At 46.4% G+C, this 20,800-nt stretch overlaps 1 protein-coding gene across 2 annotated transcripts in view; it reads left to right on the top strand.

Annotated features, from left to right (window-relative positions):
* The window catches only part of Sash1 (SAM and SH3 domain containing 1), a 175,069-nt gene that overhangs the window by 73,266 nt on the left and 81,003 nt on the right, over positions 1-20,800 (top strand). For both annotated transcript variants that reach the window (XM_026777782.1, XM_005370645.2), the window contains exons 3-4: positions 6,680-6,730; positions 6,849-6,898. In XM_026777782.1, coding sequence (XP_026633583.1) covers positions 6,680-6,730; positions 6,849-6,898 — 101 coding nt within the window. The remainder of the gene's footprint in view (positions 1-6,679; positions 6,731-6,848; positions 6,899-20,800) is intronic.

The following is a 20,800-nucleotide window of genomic DNA, read 5'->3' as shown; positions in this document are numbered from 1 at the left end:
TAAATAAATAAATAAATAAATATTTATTTAAAAAAAAAAGAATTTCTCTCCTTGGGGGAGCATTAGTATCCTGGCTGCAGTGTTAACAGATGGCGCCCGTTATGGGTACCCACAGTTATGGATGCCCAATGAGCATCACTTCTGTTACAGTAGTTACCTTTTCCACCACTATGATCAATTAACTACTTGGCCGTTGTGGCTGCTTTTCCATTTTTGTGATAAATACCTAGACAAAGGCAACTTAAGGCAGGAAGAGCTTATTTTGGCTGAGGGATTAGAGTCCATGATGGTGATGAAGGCCTGAAAGCAGGGCCATGAGGCCATCCCGTCATGCATCAGCAGCCTGGAAGCAGAGAGCAGGCAGGAAGTGAGTCTAAGCTACAAAACCTCAAAGCCTGCCCCCCCAGTCACATTAGGGCCACCTCCTAATGGTTCCAGAGCTGTCCCAAACTGTACCACCAGCGGCGACCAAATGTTCCAACACACGAGTCTATAGAGGAAAATTTCACATTCAAATTTCAGCACCAACAAAAAGCAAGTTAGAGGGGAAGGGCTTCTTTGAGACACATTAAAATATAATACAGTCCGCCATGGCAGGAAACATGGCAGGGGGACAGGAGGCCTCTGGTTGTACTGTATCTACTGACTGTCAGAAGTGAGCATGCCCAGCTGGATCCCACCCTCCCCCCTTTATTGAGCGTGATATCCCAGTCCAGTCAGGATGCTTAGTCAAACCTCTTTGGAAGTGTCCTTAAAGACACTGGCAGAGCCGCATCTCCTAGGTCATTCCAAATCCAGTCACGTTGGCAAGGATTAACCAACCATCCGTTAACAATCAACAGGATTGTCTTCACAGAGCCAACCACTACTTCCTGTTTGAGCTGCTGGAACCCCGCATAATACAGTCGGGTATTTGGGATTGTGGGTGAACTCTGTCTTGTCTCCTCCTCCCCCTCCCCACTGTAACAACACGAGAGGAGCAGTTTCAGAGTTGCCCAGAGAGAAAGTTGGCCTTGTGGCTGTGCAGGAACGAACAAGGTCCTGACAAACGGCGGCTGCTGCTGCACAGTGAGGGGAGATTTATGTTTAGACCAGAGTAAACTATGCATCCAGGTAATAATTTTGAGCAATGAAGTAAGTTTGCTACAGGAATCGTTAAAGAAACAGATAAATCACAGTAATTTCAACATGGCACTTTTGCCATTCAATAAATGGGTATTTTAAATTTCATTTGCTTTTGAACTAAGCTCAATAATTTATAGAGTAAGTCATTCGAAGATTAATGCTCAGAAGAAGAAAATCACCACACAAGAACAGAAACGTATCATTTATGTATATTACATCGGAGCCTTCCTTGCCTGTGTTTCCATTATAAATCCGATCTTGCGAGTGTTTATTATAAAGTTTGCCGTGGGCTAAAGTTTGACGTTTGTCTCAACCTCCTGAGACTCTTATTTTTTAATTTGATTTTCTTTCTCAACTAGTATAACAGCTAGTTATGAGGGTTTTTATTTTCTGCATACACGTGTATGGACACAGTGCTCCTGTATCTGTGCACATGTGGAGGCCAGAGGTCAATGCTGGATATTTTTCTCAGTCACTCTCCTTCACCGCAATGTGTATGTGTGTGCATGTGTGTGTGACCATGCGTATGTAAGTGTATATCTGTACATGTGTATATGCTTGCGTGAGTGTATGTGTGTTGATGCTTGCCCACACATGGGTTTGAAGGCTGGTGTTGACAGTGGGTGTCATTGTCTTGACCTACCTGAGGGTCGGCGTAGCAGTGAGATCTGATGACTTGAACTAAACCATCACCCAGGGTACTGTAATGCAGTAAGTTTAATAAGTACCAAAGGGCTTGCTGGAATCCAGATTTTATAGATGTCAAATTTCAGGTGGCAGTGGGGTTTGTCTCTGCCATTGCTCCTCTCTGACCCATGTGTTGATGACCGTCTGTCTTGTGCCTTCTGGGGAAGGATGGTTAACCCAGAGGCAGCCATTCCAAAGCAACTAGGGAGATATGGCGTACACCTTTGAACCCAAAAGACTTTTTATTCACAGAGTCTTGAATTTAAAGATGTGATGCTATCTTTGCGTTATCTTTGTCGTAATCTAACAGCATTATGAGTCGAGAAAAAGAACTTAGTGGTGTTTGGAGCTGTGGATCCCCTTGAAATAGTGTCTAAACAAATCAAGGCAAGAGTGGATTGTTTGCCTGTGGATTTCCATCTGAGTTCTCTGTCTAGTTTGTATTTGTTTGTTTGTCTCTTTCTATAAGGATCCCCGCTGAGACTGCCAGCTGGACCTCACACCGCTTTCTCATGGAAACTTCTTTAGATGAAATGCTCCACCACATTTTTCAAGTCTGTGTATGTGCGTGCACGCACACCCAGCACTCAGGGAGAGATCAGGAGACAACTTGAAGGAGCTGGTTCTCTCCATCCTGCGTGAGTCTCAGGAACTGAGCTCGGGTCATGAGGTTTGGCGACAAGTTCTCTGACCTACTGAGCCATCTCGTTGGTCCTAACGTGCTTTTCAAATTTCCAACTATCAGTTACTGGCTTCCCTGAGTTCAGCCAGTCTACAGCGAGAGAGAGAGAGAGCACGTGGCATTCTGTTTTTCCCTTACGTACTGCTAAGTGAGCCGTGGAGCCTGACTTTCTCCACCTCCTTCCTGTGATCCTTGTGGAGGAGGAGAAGTTGGCCCCGAGCTGAGCTGGTGGGTGCTTGGTGTTCTTCCTTTCTGCCTTTGGAACAGCACAGTGGTTTAGCCCTCCTTCCTTTCCAGCTGTAAAGTTCATTTGGCGTGGGATCCTGGCAGCAATAAGGGACAGAGAAATGTGAATTTCCACAAGAAGGTGGAAACAGCTGGAGTGGATGGACGGGGCATGACGTGGAAACAGCTGGAATGGAGGGACGGGGCATGAAAACCATTTTCCGGGACCTTATTTCTGCCCCCAGGTGGGGTTGGGGTCTAGTGTATCACATAGCAGGCTTGGACACATTAGAACAAAATATATTTAATTTCAGTGCCTAAGTATTACCTTTGACCCATGTGCTGCTAATGGAACCGGATTGCACATGTGTACACCTGGACAGACAGGTGGACGCACATAGATGCTTATCTGCTGATTTTTGTCTTGAGCTATAGGTATTTGTAAATAGCATTTTTGCTTACAAAACTGCTTTTTGAACATGCAAAGTTCTCTTTGTACTGTGTCCAAGGCTTAAGTACCTGACTTCCAGACTGGACTGTAAGCATGAGCAATCCTGACTGTACCGGGGATCTCGACAGGACCAGTTGGACTTTGAACATAGCTCTGACATGTTAGAGACAATGCCTTGTAAAAATCATGTGTCAGGTTTGGAAGAGAAATACAAACATTATGAACAATGGCAAGAATAAAAACCGGGAGAATGGACCAGCAGGCTGGCTCAGGGTAAAGGGCTTCCAACACCAACCTGGCATCCTGAATATAATCCCCGGAACCCACAGTACAAGAAGAGAACCGCTTCCCAAAGTTGCCCTTTGACCTCCACAAAGCACTCTGTGACACATTCACAAGCCTTCTGTGACAATAATAAACAAACAAACAAATAAGTAAACAAGTAGAAATTAACAAACAAAGCCCGCAGGACCTTGAGGGCATGGAGTTCTGTGGCACTTTGTAATCAAGGGTATGACATGGGGCTGAGTGAGGAGCCAGTCCCCTGAGATGTTTCTTCCCATTCAGGCTGTTTATCCACTGTTGTCTCCTCAGATCTGCTCATTCTGGCACGTTCGTTGTTTTCCTTGTGGCAAAACCAAGTCTCCATGGTGGACAAACCCACCCTCCTTCTGGTCTCAGTGTATACAACACGGACCGCATCACCTACCTCATGCACAGGGTTGGGCAGCGACTTCCCAGAACCCACCCCTTGGCCCCATGAGACAGCACATTGATGGTGGTGGACTGTGTTTGGGCTCGATTCCTGCCACATCCTCACATCTCCAGCTTGAGCCCAAATTGTCCTCAGGTCTCTGCTACCTTTCTCCTTCAGCCAAGTTTCTCTGGGTGTCCTGTGATTGTATTAATCATGACCCTTAATAAATGTAGTAATCAGAGAAGTATGCGGATGCATCTCTGGACATGGCCGTGACCTGCCCACTTCCCAGATGGTAGTTAAGGTGATGAAATGGTTCCTCACGTCATAATGCAGTCTTGAAGACTATAACCCTGCTTAAAGCTACGGCAATAAGGTTGCTGAAGAAATTTGAATCATTCTGATAGTTTAAACTACAGCTAATATACTGCCTTGCCAGATGTGCTAATCCTCTTATACCAAGTTGATCAGGGAATGATAACCGGAGCTTTAGGTAGCCAGAACCTGATGTCTTGAGTTCTGGTAACTCTGGCACACTAGGCTCAGCCATTTATCCACAGTTCGCTAATTTCAGAAGTGAGTTATGGTGACTAGCATAGAGGAGACTGCGAAGTAGCCATGTTCAAAAGACAATCAGATGAAGCAGGGAGAAGGGAGGGCTGTGGGCTGTCCATCCTCTAAGCCATTTCAAAGAGGCAGTTTCAAAATCCCTGTGCTGCACAACTGGGGTGTCTCTGGACGGTGAGGCCTGAGGCTTGCTCAGAATTCGGGTTTCTTACGAATCAAAGGTTTGAATATATCTTCTGATGGCACACACAAATACTCACACATGTATGTGTGTGTATGTATGTATATGTATGTATGTATCATCTATCTATCTATCTATCTATCTATCTATCTATCTATCTATCTATCTATCTATCTATCTATCTATCTATCTATCTCTAACAGTAACTGTTGTTTTAGGGCAAAAGCCTGACTCTAGCAGCAGGCTAGGCTTAGCTGCTCATCTCAATATGTCAATCCAAACAGAAAATTTAGTCCATGTAGCCAGCTCTATTCAGTAGGTCCCAGTGACTCTAAGTCCATCTTCAGGGTACTGACATGTGCTATTGTCTTGGTTCTGTGAGGGTGGTCTGAAGATGTCTACTGTCATGACATAGAGCATGATCTGATCCCCGTAAGATGGATACTCCTACTCCAGGGTGTGGCCTCTTCATTACAGATAACTATCCTCATCTGTTCTTCTAGGAATCCAAGATGCTGGCAGGTTTAGGACAAAGACTTATCTTTCTGCCTTTTGCTGAAGTAAAGCAGGTGTCTAGACAGGCAACTCACTAAAGGCAAAGGTGCCTGCCTTCATGATGTTGTCGGTTACCTGTGCGCCTGGGGGAAGAGTCGATGTTCCGGGGGCAGAAATAGCTTCTAACTGTGTGTTTCCGACTCGTCCTCTGTGGACCTGCCTCAGTTGTCCTCTGTGGACCCGTCTCGGAGAAGATAAACCTTTGTTTACGCTTGTGCTGATTCCAAATTAGTCTCTGGAAGAAACACTCGGGTCGGGTTAGGCCCTGTGCTCTGTGGATGGCTTTTGTTTTCTTCTAATTACATCCAAATGTTTCCATCGTACAACTTTCACACTGAAGCCTCCAAAGCGCATCTCAGTCCATTGTTTGCCTCTCGTGTAAGCCTTTTCTCACCCTCCTTTGTTTTACATCTTAAAGGGAAACGCATCTTCTCGCTGTAAAACAAGAGTGTTATAGGCCATGGTTTTTATCTCTGAGACGGATTCCTCTGTCCGTGTGATTTAATGTTTCTCAATAAACCCAGAGCATCATGCAGTTTGATGTCATTTATCACCTGCAAGCCGAGTGCTTTTCTGCATTTTCGAGCAGGCCAGTTCATTTGTAATAGATAAAAAAGGCTGAAATAATATCGTTAGTCTTCCAACTCTCTCTTTCTCTTAAGTTTATTTTTATTTTATGTGTACTGTGTGTGTGTGTGTGTGTGTGTGTGTATGTATGTATGTATGAGGGTGACAGAAGCCCTGGAGCTGAAGTTACAGACAGTGTGAGCTGCCGTGTGGGCACTGGGAATTGATCCCTGGTCCTATGGAAGAGCAGCCAGTGCTCTTAACCGCTGAGTCATATCTCCAGCCCCAGGCATCCAGCTTTCTAACACACATTTACAACAAGCCTTACATTACTGAATCCTTGGAATCAATTTAGAACTTCAGAATCAGATCGGGTGTTGTGAGATGCTCTCCCAGCAGGTAAGAGCACTTGCTGCCAGACCTGACAACCCAAACTTAGACCCTGGAGCCTACGTGGTGGAAGGAGTGAACTGACCTCTGACCTCCATATGCATGCCAGCCACGGCTCCAGTGTGTGCCCTCCCCAGTAAATATCCATAAATAAATGGAAAATGATCAGGCTGGAACTCCGCTGTTCTGAAGAATAAACTTGACTTCAGTAGTCACAGTCAGTTCAGTGTCTCGTGATGATGATCTAGTGTACCCAGAGACTTATTTCACCACTGACCGTCCGTGCCTTTCCGTTGATTGGTGATTGTGTGTAGTAAAACTGTAAGCAGAGTTTAGCAGTGAGGTTTGGTAAGGAGTTCAGTTCCAAGAGACTTGTGCTGCCGTTTGAAAAGCACTTCAGGTTTTCCAGAGAATCCATTTATCTCTGCCATCTCCTCCCACTGTACGGCAGAGTGTTTCCCAAATCCTCCCGTCTCTTCTTACACATCTATTTATCTTTCTGTGTGTGCCACGTTTGGGAGTCTCATTCAGGCTGCATCTGTTCTGTTTTAGGAGAAACCCAACGCCAGCCCCACGCCACTTCAGCTGCGGTCCCAGCTCGAAGTAAGCACAGCAACTTTCGTGATCTTGTTTGGCTTCTGCCTCTTCTCTTAAGTGATATTCTGGAGAAGCGAGACTTCACTGTCCCTTACTGACGCTGAGAACCTTCTCTCTCTTCTAGGAGTCCCTTGGCTTCTGCAGCGCCGTGTCAACTCCAGAAGTGGAAAGAAAGTAAGTCACTCTCCTTCTGCCCCATGCTGAGCTACCAGGGAGGCGTCTGGGCTGGAGTTGGATGGGATGTTCCTTAATGTGTTCTGTGTGACACATCTACCAAGGTGGGCTTTGTAGGCCAGCTGGGGATGCCTGTGGCCCTTAATTTTACATAGCTCATCATGAGGGAGTCCCAAGCAAATGCCTGAAGTGAAGGAAAAGGGCAAATTGTCAGGGATAGGTTTTCATCTTTTACCCTCGCTTGGAATAGAGGATAAGAAGCGCAAAGGAACCAAATGCAAAAATAAAATACATTCTAACGAAAGCAATGATTTTGAACGGCCTCCTCTACCTCACTTTTGGGTATGCCACCTCAAATCTTGAGTGTGTGAGAAGCAGGCACAAGTATGTGCGTGGACCTTTTCTGTTTAAGGAATATTTTTGTTTTCTTGTCCTAACTTAGGTTCTATAATCTCTGTTCTCCTAAAAGATAATGCTATGTTTTATGTTGCCAGTGTTCCTTTGAGACAGCTTAAATAACACAAACCAAATGTCTTTATCTACAGGCTTTCCCCGTTCGACTTTATTCCATTGAAATCTTGCTAGTGATTTTTTTTCGGGAGTATAGAAATTTAAAGAAAGCCCACATCTCTAAGCAGACGCTTCCCCTGGCCCAGAGCCCACTTGTCGTGTTTTGTGCCAAGAAAGGCAGAGGAGTGGTTTAGGAATTCGAGAAGCACACGCTGGGCAAGTGTGTGTGTACTTTACAAGCCCCCTCTGCCTAATCCGGCCACGTGTGTGCGGCTGGCAGAGGCGGCACCTAGGAATGAATGCCCCTTGGCCAGAAAGCTGGAGCTCTGAACCTAAGGGGCTGAGTAGGTTTGAGTCAAGACTAAAGAATATTGTTAGATCCAAAGAGCTAGTGAAAAGCAAAGGCCACGGTACAGATGCCTGTGCTGTATAAGCATCTCTGGTTGTGTTGGCTTGTATCCTTCCAGGATTGAACTCTTGTTGGGGCTGAAGTAGGCCATGGGTGTATGTGGACATTGCCTTTGAAGCTGGAGGTACTGAGGTGTTGGCGAAGCATTGAGAACATGGGCTGTGCCTTCTCTTGACCGACTCTATCACATGGGCATGGGAGAAGCAGAGGGCTCAGGTGTCCCTTCAGGGCATCAGAATCCTTTAGGAAACAAGAGGGGGAAGTGATTCAACCTGGTTTGAATTAGCCTTGGTTAAGCTGGGCGTTCCTTTCCCTCAGTGGTGGCGACTGGCGTTTTCTGTGTGTGAATCCTTCCTTTGAAATATGGCGTCACTCTTGTGGCCAAGCGGGAGACTGAGGAACTCCTCAGAAGTTAACAAAAGGATTTGCACCACACCCACTATTGACAAACTCCCGTCTCCCCATTTATGGTTCTGCCACTTGGCCTCTGTTCTTTTTTAATTGGTTCAGGTTTAAGTATTTCTAAACATTCTGAAAATTTTTTTAAAATATTTTTTTTCACTTCTCTAGTAATGGTTCTCGAAAATTATAACATTCTTTTTAAACCCCAAAACAAAGCTTCCATACTCAGAATCAACACTTACTAAGAGATGGGTGCTCTTTGGTTCTCTCTCTCTGGGACACACACACACACACACACACACACACACACACACGAGTTGCTGAACCTTTGAGAATGAGTTACACACATCACAGCCTGAAACCCTGAGTCTTCTGGCATGGATTTCTTAAGGATAAAGACAGATCCTCTCTGATAGAACCATGAGCTTTACCAAGAAGGACAATTGCAGTGAATTTCCTAACTTGCAGTTCAGCTTTCTCTCATTGTCCCAATGCTGTCTCTTATGGCCTTTATGTTCTCTTCAATCTAGCACTTAAATATTACTCATGGCGTTCTCATGCATTGTCTGAAAGGGTTTCTTATTCTCTTGAGAACTTGCCTTTTTTTTTCTTCTTACAGAGTAGGCTAGTTGTTGTATGTTAGGGCTTTCTTGTTTCTTCTCCACAGTACATTACGTCAGGAGGCTCATGACGCCTGCTAATCCCATGATTGGAGATAATGAATTTTGATGGTTTATCATGGTAGCCGTTGGGCTTTCCTCTGGGAAATAATGCTTTTCTCTTTGTAAAAAAAAAAAAAAAACAAAAAAAACAAAAAAAACAAAAAAACAAAAAACACCTCTCTGGGGAGAATAGTTGAGACTCTCCTGCAGCCTGCCCCTGGTCAAGCTGTTACCAGGTTTTTAGATTCAGTAATTCCTCCTGAGTCAATTTTTAACCCAGTGGCTGTAAAGTAGAAAAACACTTATTAGTTGATAATTATTTTTCGATTAAAATCTTCTAAGAGGTTTCAGGTTTCACCTTGTCTTTAAGAGATGAGCTGTCACTCTGAAATGTCTAAGTCAGATACAGTTAGAGCAGATTTAATGCACCGTTTGCTTTGAAATGTTACTCATCGGGCTTTAAAAGTGGAGATATGTTTGCCTGGAAAATCCCTCGATGCCCTCCCACCCTCGCCCTGGCTGGCAGCTTTGCAGTTGCTTGTTGAGGCTGGGGAAGAGGGCCTGGCAGACCAGTTGGCTGTGTCTGGTTAGTGTCCGCTGAGTGTCCGCCAACTAAAATACCATTCTGACTCAGAGTGTGGCTTTATGGGCAAAAACGTTCTTCTGCTTCTTATTTGACATGTAAGAGAGCTTAGTAAACAAGGGAGACATGGCCTACCACGGCCTTCCCATGGGCTCACAGGCAACGTTAAGACCAAGCACAGCCAACTCTGTGGCTCCCACCTTCTGGATCCAGTGTTTCCCAGCTGTCTTTTGGGCCAGAGCTCACATACTTCCCATCTTTTTGCCCCAGGTAAAAGCTATGCTAAGATAAGAATCTGGTATAGGTTATGACACAAGGTCTGTTTCTTAAAAACAGCAACAACAAACGGTACTTCTTCCAGGAGTACTTATCAGGGTTTAAAGTCTTAAGTTCCAGGAAGTTAGCTTGGACCGAGGGCGGTGGGCATGGTGAGTCTATCATGGAGAGGGCAAGGAATGAGGAGTCCTGGCCCTCTTGGCATCACATTCCTTGATGCCCTATTCTGGTTTGGATGTAAGCTTCTAGGCTCTGGGCTGCTTGGCCCATACAATAAAGAATCAAAAAGAAAGACAGAGAGGGAGGTAGGCAAGTGGGAAGAGGAATCGAATCATCTCGTCCCATCATCACTTAGACAAGCACCCTTATCCATCCCAATTTTCAACAAGGTAGGTTTTTATCTTAGTTTGTGGCATTGGTGATGAGACACAGGACCTTGTGGGGCATGTCTGAGCAGCTCTGTCACTGGGCTACGTGGCCTGTTGCCTGCTCCTCTTCTCCTAAAACAGGCTTTCAGTGAGAAGATATTCAAGGAAGCAGGGAAACTTTCACCCGAGCCTTTAATTTTCACAACTATCCGAATTACCTATTGATGAACTATCATGTCCACTTCCTGGCCCCAATCTTGGACTGGTGTCTGCTACTATGAGGGGTGAGCTTGAGCTAAATTTCTTGTTAGCAGCTATTTTCAAAGATATCTGAAAAGCCGGGCAATGGTGGCACCTGCCTTTAATCCCAGCACTTGGGAGGCAGAGAACTCTGTGAGTTCAAGGCTAGCCTAGTCTACAGAGTGAATTCCAGGACAGATTTCTATAGAGAAACCCTGTCTCAAAAAAACACAAACAAAACCAACCAAACAAACAAAAGACGTCTGAAAAACAAAGCCACCCCCCTTTTTTATTTCATGGCTAGAAATCATCTATCAGAAACTAGGTTAACTATGAGTATCACGGCTAGGAAAGATCTATCAGAAATTAGGTTAACTATGAGTATCAGGAAGCCTGGCACACAGTGACATAAAGAAATGCCACTTTTATTGGATCCATTTTTTTCCCATTCATATACTTAGGATTGGCCCTATGACTCAACAGGCTTCAGAAAGCCAGGCTGTGGTTTTTGGTTTTGTTTCTTTCTTTTATAGGAGCGGTGAAGGAGAGTTATCATGACCTCAGTCAGAGTGGCTCCATCTTTGAGGCAGAGAGTGGAAATACAGTGAAGGGGAGATGGTAAAGGCATGGCTTTCAGAAGTTCACCCAGAGCCCCTCCTGACCCCCTTCCTGTTTCTTCTCTTTGTTTCTTCACGTGGCTGCTGTTCATTGAGTACCGACTTGGCATGGAGGGCATGCAGTCTTCTGGGGTACTAAGATGTAGTGATATCCACATTCATGGGAGAGAGTTATAGAAAAGATAGCTCATGTTTGAAGGGAAAGAGTTATAGTAAAGGAATCACACATTTCCTGGTTTAAATGGTGGTGTGGAAAAAAGCAGGGAGTTGGTGAGTTTAGACGCTCGCTTTGGTAGCAGGGAGACTAAGTGAGCCGTGATGGGAGAAGCCCCCATGATGTTTTTCAGCTGCCTTGGATTGATGACTCCTACCTCTCCACACTGACAGGCTGAAACTCTGAAACCATGAGCCAAAATACACATCCGCTCTTCCAAAAGGGGCTATTCAATCGCTAAATCACCAGAGAGTTTCCATAGCTGAACCCACTTTTGCCCTGAACAAATGTCATTCTTAAGAGGGAGAGTTGTCGTTTGGTGGGAAATTAGTGCTTTCCATCAGAGCTAATATTTCATTTGTGTTATGTACACGCAGTAAGACTGATCAGAAAATGGGCCAGATGCATGTTCAAAGAAGCCATGAAGTTAGCAGTCCCCGGGGCCCATCTGGTTGTTTCTTTTATCTTTGTAGAGGTATTTTGTTGTTGGTTAGTTTTTTTTGTTTTGTTTTTCTCTTGTCTACTCTTTTGTCTTTGGGGGCCTGCCAGCAGCTCCCAAATAAATACATGGAGTCTTATTCTGCCATAGTTTGGCTTGTTTCTAGCCAGTTTTTCTTAACTTAAATTATCCAATCTGCCTTTGGCCTCTGGGCTTTTATCTTTCTCTATTCAATACATCTTTCTTTATGTCTTACTCTGTGACTTGCTGGGTAGCTGACTCCTGACATCCTCACTCCCCCTTTTTCTCCCTCCTCAATCTTCTTCCCAGATTTCTCCTCCTCTTCACTCTCTCTGCCTGCCATTCCCACCTATTTCTCTCTCCTGTCTAGCTATTGGCTGTTCAGCTCTTTATTAGACCAATCAGGTGTTTTCGACAGGTAAAGTAACGCAACTTTACAAAGTTAAACAAAAACAATGCAACCCATCTTTGCATCACTAAATGAATGTTCCACAACACAAACAAATGTAACACATCTTCAACTAATATTCTGTGACAGTGTTTTCATAGAGTCGATTCTAAGGACTGCAAACTGAAAAAGAAAGTAAAAAGTAAGAATATGAGCTTTAGGATTTAGCATCTATCAACAGTGGTTCCAGGTACCTGATACACATTCAGTACTGCTAGTGCCTTACTGCGAGACTCTGTATCCATTACGGTCCCTTCGTTTACAAACACAGAAAGTGAAGCATAGAGAGGCCAGTAAGTTCCTTAAAGCTACACAGCCACTCAATATCAGAACCCAGATTTGATCACAATTAAAGTAGCCAAGTTTCTGGCCACAACACTGTAATTCCAAACTGTCACACAATCGTGTTACTTCAGCAAATCCAGAGGTTAGGGGCTAGATGGTCAATCATCAGATGTCAATTTCACTGGATGTAGATCTCCATGGAAACAATTCTGCATTTCTATAGGATGTTTTAGAAAAGTACCATCCTAGGGGCTGGAATACCAATCTGAATACCCGACTGGGTACCAGAATTCACCCACCTCTGCTTCCTCACTGAGGACACACATGGCTGACCACCTCATGTCTCCGCCTTCATGCTTTCTTTCCCCCACCACGATATGAATCCCTTGAGCCTTGAGCCAAAGTAAATCTCTCTTCTCTTGTTGCTTTCCATCAGGTGTTTGGTCATAGTGAGAAAAGTAACAAGGATGAATTCAGATGGGTTTATCAGCATTAGACAAATAGCAGTTAAAACCTACATCCTTCTGCTGTTGGAAACAGGAGCCAGGTTGACTCTCATCGTGATCTAAGCTGGGCCTCAGACATTTATTTATCTACCGAAGCAAGAAAGTCTAAAATAAATCGCGAAACCTCACCATTGCCAATATTTATAACTTCTTCCTTACTAAGCCCTTCACCAGAGCTGAAATTCCCTGATGTAGTCTCACCGTTTTCCATTCCGATGACTACACTTGAACTATTTTATGGCCAACAAAAGCCCAAATATACAGGGTGATAGAAAAGACAGATAAATAAAAGGAGCCAAAGGCAGTTGAGTGGGGACCGGGCTCCAGCCGCGGGTGGAATATGGCTGATGATCAATGAACGCCCTGTACACACATGTGCGGAGCTCAGCACCGCCTTCCTGCCTCCTCTGGCAGCTGAAGACTCTTCTTAGTCTGTCAAATGCCTCCCTCCTCCCCTAACCACCAGCCCCCACCCCTGCATACTCAGGAAACTCTGTCTCTTCCTTTCCTCTTTCCTCCCCATCTTCTGGTCTTCAGGAAGCCCCTGCCTGAGTTCTTGCTCAGTGCCTGACTCACCCTGCTCCCTGCACCTTCAACTTTGCTTTCCTCTTTCCCTTTGAGCCCAGTGTCCCTTATTCTGTCCTCCGCCCACTTGGCCACCTCATGTCTTTGTCACCTGCTTCCCAGGCAGGTTTCTCAGGCAGGTCCTGTCCCGTGGTATGCTTAGCATCTGAACTTGCTGTGTGACCGACCGTGTGGGATGCTCCCCCGTGCAAGATACTTTTGCATCATTAGGACCAAATATCCCACAGAAGCAGTTTAAGGAGGAGTTTATTTTGGCACATAGTTCAGGGAATTCAGGCCATCACGCGTGGAAGGCATAGGGGCAGCGTCAGCTCGTAGCCTTGGCAGCAAGGATATGAGGCAGCTGGCCACATCCTGGTAGGTGAGCAGGAACCAAAGCTTTCTAACTGGAAGTAGGAGCCGACTGAAGCCTCAAAGGCCATCCCTGGTGACCCCACTTCCATCAGTCATGCTTCCTGTCTCCGAGGTTCCATAACCTGCTGCCACAGTGCCACTAGCCAGGAACAACATGTTCGAACGCAGGATTTAAACTCCAGCTTCCTCTTTCATCTTCATGACCCGAGCAAGCTCCATCCAACCTTAGCAATGGGCTTGCCTGCCTTGGCTGGCGAGGTCCTTCTGGAGCCAGCCTTGAGATGAGCCAGTTATTTCTATACTAGTCATTTCTATTGTCTTTTATCACTTCATGTTTCATCAGCTCTTTGAAGGAGATAACAATTTTTCTTGAGAGTACTCACCATGCCTAAGTTCCCAGAGCTGGAGATAAACCTGCCAAACTAGTCTTAGGGCCCCTTTGTCCATCAGGTAGGGATGACCAGACTCTGAGTTTGGATTCAGGCATTTCCTTACCAGCTCTGCAATCCTGGGGCCAGTTCCTGACTAAATGGGTTGTAATTATAGTAATTACTTCACTTAGTAAGCTATCTAACACACGCTGAGTACTCTGTAATCTTATCTATCGCTATTATGTGTCTATTATGGCTCAAGTTCATGCCCCTGCCCATGGCTCTGGTGACTTCTGTTCTTGAACCCCACATGAGTCAGCCCGGCCGGAGCTCTAAGCTTTTCTCCTCTGCTTCTTCCTTGGTGCTCTGAGCCTGCTCAGGGCTTGCATCAAACTCACTCCATGACCTGGATTCTTTAAAATAGGACAATGGCTGGACCTGGGTTGTTCCCAGGCATGGAATTGCTGTGTTGAAGACCCCTCTTGGTCTTTTGTATTAGCCAGCCCTTATCAGTGTCTCCCCAGACTGACGCAGTGTCAGACATGATTTCTGCCTGAGAATAGTAACCCTGAGAGGTCACCTGGAAAACCCTGGAGTGGAGAGAAGAACAGCTTCCAACAATCTCCCATCTGTTCCCAACGACTGTCCCCTTCCCTGCCTGATGCCATTCTCCCGTCTTGTTGAATCCCCCTGTAGTTTCTTTCTCTTCGAGCAGAAACAATGACTTCCACGTAAAGGTACAATATCTAGAAACGTAATGTAAAGTACCGTCATCATTGAATTCTTTTAATTTTTGAAAGAAGCAATTTTGCTGGGGGAAGTGCTTTTATTTTTTCTTTGGTAATTCCTTCATGGAGTTGTGATTTATATGCCATGTTGTTCTTCCATTAAAGGGACAGTTAGGGGCTGTGGTTCTATTGCCAACACTGCACACAAGCAGACAAGCTATTAGTATGTTCAGAGTTTCACAGACATCACCACAGCGGCCTATAGCTGCCGTCCTTTCACTTAACCTAGTATTTTCATCAGTTTCACCCCTCATGTTGCTGTTTATTCTTTTGTGTGTGACCATATGGCGTTCTGTGTTTCCACTACTGACTGACATGCTTTGACATCATTCCCAACTTTTTTTTTTTTTTGGCTATTGTGAAGAATGTTGTTGTAGACATTTGTGTGCAGGTGTCTGTGTGCACATATGTGTTCGTGTCTTCATCAGCTTAAGATATAGTACATATACCACACAGCATATTCACAAAAGGGGAAATTAGTGGATTATGTGTTCATAGCCAATTGTCACCTTTAGCATACTCAGACATCTTATGCCACTTTTAACACCTCCGGAGAAACCTCATGCCCTTTAGCTGTGACAGTACTGTGGCCGCCAAAACCCTAAGAAATTGTTCATCCACTCTCTCTCTATATTTGTAGACTGACCATAGAAACAGAGAGAAAATGTACTTTTGAAAAAAAAAAGATGTGCTATGTTTATAGCACAGCATTAAGAATAGACCCTTGTGTCCAATTCTTGGTAACTTTGCATCCAACTTTCTTGAAACATGTTAAGAAATGATTCTCCTTGTAGTAAATTATTATTTCTCTACTGGCGGGTTTCTGGGCTCGAATCTATCTCGGAGAGGAGTCGGGGATTCATCTGTCTTTGTATGCTCCCCAAAGACAGGGTCTGTAGTCTGGTGTCATGTTGATTTTCCTCCGACTGGTTGGGGTCCAGTTCTAGAGCACCCTTCCTGGACATGGAAGTTCATGTGTTGGAGGGGTTGTTCATCTTCAGAAGGAGAACTGATTCCCTGAAGAGAATCGCTGAGGTCCTGAGATCACTAGGTCATGCTGTGTCCTCTGAATCTGAGACTAGTGCATCCTGTATCTAGATCCTGTTTGTGACAGGGATGAGGGATGGGATGGACCACTAGTGTTCCCATGGAACATAGGCCTGCATGCTCCAAGCCTGGCTTTGCACCTGTGTGAGAAAGGATGTCCTGTTGGGGTATGCCTTTGAGAAAGTTAATCAGTTATCCTGACTGTCTGAGATCGGTTGGCCTCCTTGAAGGCTCCCTGGCCTGGGAGGTGGGTACTGTACCACAGAGAGAGCTAGGACAGCCCAGTCCATCATGGTTTGGTCCTCCAACCATAGTGTAGGGTGTATAGATGAAACGGCAAGGTTAGGTTCAGGAAATAACTGCTGTGCTGGACCAAAGGCCACCTATATATAGTATATGCTCTTTTGCCTTAGTCGGTTTATGAGTTGTCATCTGTGTGGAGGCCAGGGGCACCAGGGCAAGGGCCTGCCCAGGAGCTAGAGTTTGAGTGAGCACTCCTCTGTGATTCATCAGGGTCACTTCAGCACTCTGACTCCCCTCTTTGTCCATGTCCACCTTGGTGGATTGAGAAGTCCCCGGAAGGCTCCTCTACCTCAGGCACCTTCCATTGGTTGACATCAGCCTTGTGGTTGCTTGGGGTTAGCCTGTGTTGTTGGTGTGTTGCTATGCCTGTCAGAGCCCACCAAAATCTGTACCCCAACTTCAGCTTTGCTGGCTGTGTGGTCAGGAACAATATATTTGAAATCTCCCAGCTCTGGGCTCTTAATAGACCAAGGCACAGTAAGAGGTCTTCCCATGGTCCTCAGTGCCTAGAATGCCCCTCATTTTAGGGGGCTGTGCTGCTCCTGTCAGAGGTCTGCCAGGGTGTCTGTCCTTAGTCTCATGGATGAGGCCGTATGCAGAGCTAACCATTGGCTATCGTCACTTAAAATTCGATCACCCCACATGGCTTTCAGGTGTCAGTGTCCCAGGTCGGAGGAGCAGCAGCGAAGAAACCACCTCCATTTTTGTAGGGCTCACATGGTCAGCGTTCTGAAGTGTGTCCCTGTGTGTTTGTCCACATCCACACGTGTGCATGCCATCGCATGGCATATTTGAGGGGCTCGACATTCCTGAGTGCAGGGGCTGGGGCTGGCCGGCAGCTGTGCCAGTGTTCTCTGTGCCTCAGCTGTTCCCAACTGAGAAGGCTGTTAGCCTTCATTCTGTCTGGTGAGCGAGCTCCAGCTGGCCTGACCTCAGCTGGAGGCCTCGTGCCTGGGTCGCTTCCTGCGAGGTGCCAGGCTGTGTGTTGTGATTGTGGGGGACGGGCACTGCAGCCCAGGCTGTTTAACACATCGAGGTGGCTGCTGTTTGCCTGCCTGAGAAGTGAATATTGGGTCGGTGCTGAAGGAGAGAGAGAAAAAAAATTAGCATCTATAGACAGGCTACAAGCAGAATAAAAGGGACTTGCCTGGAATTTACCAAGTGGTCAATGTGTATCTATTTTCTTTTTAATATTCATTTATGTTTATTTTACATGAATGAGTATTTTGCCTGTATGTGTGTAAGTACACAATGCACTTTCCTGCTGCCTGTAGTGGCCATAAGATAGCATAGGATCCCCTAAAATTGGGGTCCCAGATGGTTGTGAACCACTGTATGGGTGCTGGGAACCAAATCCAGGTTCTCCGCAAGAGCAGCGCTCTTAACTACTGAGCCATCTCTCCGCCGCCCCCCTCCCCCCAATCCCTGGATATCTTTTTAACCCTGCTAACAAATCTATGTGCATGGGATTTGATAGTTAAGGGAACAGAGGTTCAGAAAGATTAAATGATAGCTAAGCCCACAAGGCCTGGGCTAGGAAGACCAGGATTTCATATCCAGGTTTGTCTGTCTGCAGGCAGCAGGGCTTTTTATCAGACACCTCACCACCTGGAGAATAAAGGAGTAATATTCTCTGGAGAGACCCGTGATGGGCTAGGCAGCGAATAAGACTTAATTTAATAAGCACTTACACATTTCTGGCTGAAGCGTAAACCCACTAGATGCTGGCAGGCAAAGGATAGAAACAGACAGTGATGAGGTGGCAGGAAAGCTATCACAGGAGGCGAGCCATGAACAGAAGGATAGAGGACTTTGGGAGATGGGCATTGAAGGCTGTGTAACTTAGGGCCTGGAGGAAGCAACGTGTCCGAACTGCATAAGGCTTTATTCTGGGATTTAACCCCATGCATTTGTAGGGGCTGCTTCCACTGTCTGGGTGAGGCTATTCCTCCAATGTCGGACAGCGCAGGTTGCAGTCAGTGGGCCAGTGATCAGTACTCTGGCTCTTTAAAAAGGTTACATGTAGAGTGGACAGAGCAAGACAGACTGCAGCCAGCCAGGCTGGGTGGAATCAAGGCGTCTCTCAGCATCCCCAAGCAGAGCTTTAAATCTGTCCTAACAGGACGCACAGGAGTTGTTGCTCTCAGCCCTCAACAAGCCGCGAGTCTGCGAGTCAACACAGATATGAGTGACACAGACCAGTTGCTGTCCCATGCTGCCCAAATCCCAAGGGAGCAGCTGTGACACCTGCCAGCTTCTGCCGGTCCTCATGATGTACTGGCCTTGAAGCTACCTCCCCTTCTGCCATCTATACCTCACAGAAAATGCCCTTGTGGTGCACACTGGGGATCCGTGCAGGGAAGAGAATTCTAGAAGCCCTGAAGCAGTTGGGCTGTGCCAGCACACTCTGTGTCCAGCACAGGTTCCTAAGGAGTGAGCCAAGAAGTTTCTATGGGTTTCCTCAGCCAGGTTAGAAAGGAAGTGGACTCCAAGCAGAAGATAGGACCAACAAGGTTGCTTGGGGACAGGGGCACGATGGAAGGGTATGTGGCCCTCGTCTGGCTTTTGGCAGCCCTCCAGAAGATAGCACAGAAATCCCACAGCGTGGCAAGAACCATTATTGGTGTGAGATGGGTGTCTGATGGCTTCAAGGAGGCCTGAGGTCAGTGGTAGGAAGCCCGCAAGTCTGAAACTTGTGGGAGGCCCCTTTTAATTATGTGCGCACTGTAATGTCTTCAGTCTGCTGGCTCATTCTGTCTTCGTGTCTTTTAGGACTGTGGGGATACACAGAGTCAAAGTGTATTCTTAGGAATAGTCTCGTCCAGATTAGCCCAGGCACTGTAATCCTAGGAGTGGCCTGGTCACTTCTGCTGGGGTTGCTCAGCGTTCCATTCCTGACTGAAAAACAAAACAAAAAAACCCTGCCCCACACTGTTGCTTGGTTTTTTTGTTTTGTTTTGTTTTGTTTTATTTTTTTCTGGTTTTTCGAGACAGGGTTTCTCTGTTGCTTTGGAGCCTGTCCTGGAACTAGCTCTGTAGACCAGGCTGGTCTTGAACTCACAGAGATCAGCCTGCCTCTGCCTCCCAAGTGCTAGGATTAAAGGCGTGTGCCACCACCACCCGGCTTGCTTGTTTTTCTTTAGAGATGCTGGGGTAGGATGGGGACAAAGGTTGGGAAAGAATAGGGCTCATGCTGTCCTGTCTGTCTCTATTTGGATAGAGACATTATTCCAGCCATATATCCACCCCTGGGAAACACGTGAAGCTGTAGAAAAGACAGCCTGCAGGCCCGATGGTGTAGTCGGTGACTGTGAAGCCCTGGAGACTGGAGTGCTGAAGAAGATGGCTAGGCAGCCAGTTGGGTTTTAATAAAATGTAACCCCAACTCGAGTCTTATCACCCAGATGAAAGGGCCCTGTTTCTCAAACACAGCTAGAGTTGGCGGGGGTGGGGAGGGAGGAGATAGTCAGCTAATGCCAAGAGATCCTGTGTTCATGGTGACCCTAGCAGAGCTTCCTGGCATCCTCATTTCTAGCAGGCGCTGATGTGGTTGCTTTGGATACAGCCACAGGCCCAGAAGTGGGTGGCATGTGAAGGCAAAGTGGATAAGATACGAGGGGCAGTGCCAGCTGCCCAGCGGGTTTTTTTTTTATGCAGAGGGCTTGAGGGTATGACTAAGATAATGCCAAGGAATTTCAAAATAAGATGCGATAAGACGGGAAAGCCTGGGTTTCCGTTTCCATTGTGTTTGTAAGACGCTGACAGATGTCATCACCTGTGTCTGTCAAAGAATTTAAAGTGTCCCAGGAGAAAACAAAGCTCAAGTGGCGCTGCCCAGTCACCATGGAAGGGACCGATTCAGGTCACCGCATTTGTTCGTGCTGCCTGGGGAGGAAAGTAGGGCAGGCAGGCGGCTCCCACAGTGATGTCCAGGAGGGCTTCTAGCTAGGAGGGGAAGGAAGGGTCCTTCATACTCAGAGTCCTCTGGCTCTGACCTTCGGACGCAATCTCACCAGCCCCTCACCCCCTCCTGTCCCCAGAGCAGGTGACAGAAGAAAGGCTCCTCAGCCCCCTGTCCCTGCCTGGGCTGCCCGCACAAGCAGCCAGTGTGACCAGCAGGCCTGGGTGATGGTGAATGAGAGCGGCTGTTTGTTTCCACTGAGAAAGTTCTGACCCGCTTCCGGAGCCATCGCCATGGAAACACCAGGAGGAGATAATTGAATGGAGTCTCTTTTTCTTCCTCTGCCTCCTCTCTCCTCCCCACCCTGAGGCCCAACCTGGTAAAGACTGCCTTCCGAGGCCTGCTGTCTCAGTAGGGTTTAACAGTTTTGTGAAGGCTGCCTGCTCCCCTCACTTGGGATCCATTACCCAGTGTTCTCCTGGACCAGAGTAGTGGTAGTTCATTTGTACACCAGCTCTCCAGGCCTGCCCAATAGCCACTTGGTCTGCAGACCTGAATGCAGAGCTGCCCTCC

The sequence above is a fragment of the Microtus ochrogaster genome, unplaced genomic scaffold (genome assembly GCF_000317375.1).
Source record: "Microtus ochrogaster isolate Prairie Vole_2 unplaced genomic scaffold, MicOch1.0 UNK82, whole genome shotgun sequence".
NCBI classification, from domain to species: domain Eukaryota; kingdom Metazoa; phylum Chordata; class Mammalia; order Rodentia; family Cricetidae; genus Microtus; species Microtus ochrogaster.
This window is presented reverse-complemented; position numbering and strand designations above follow the sequence as displayed.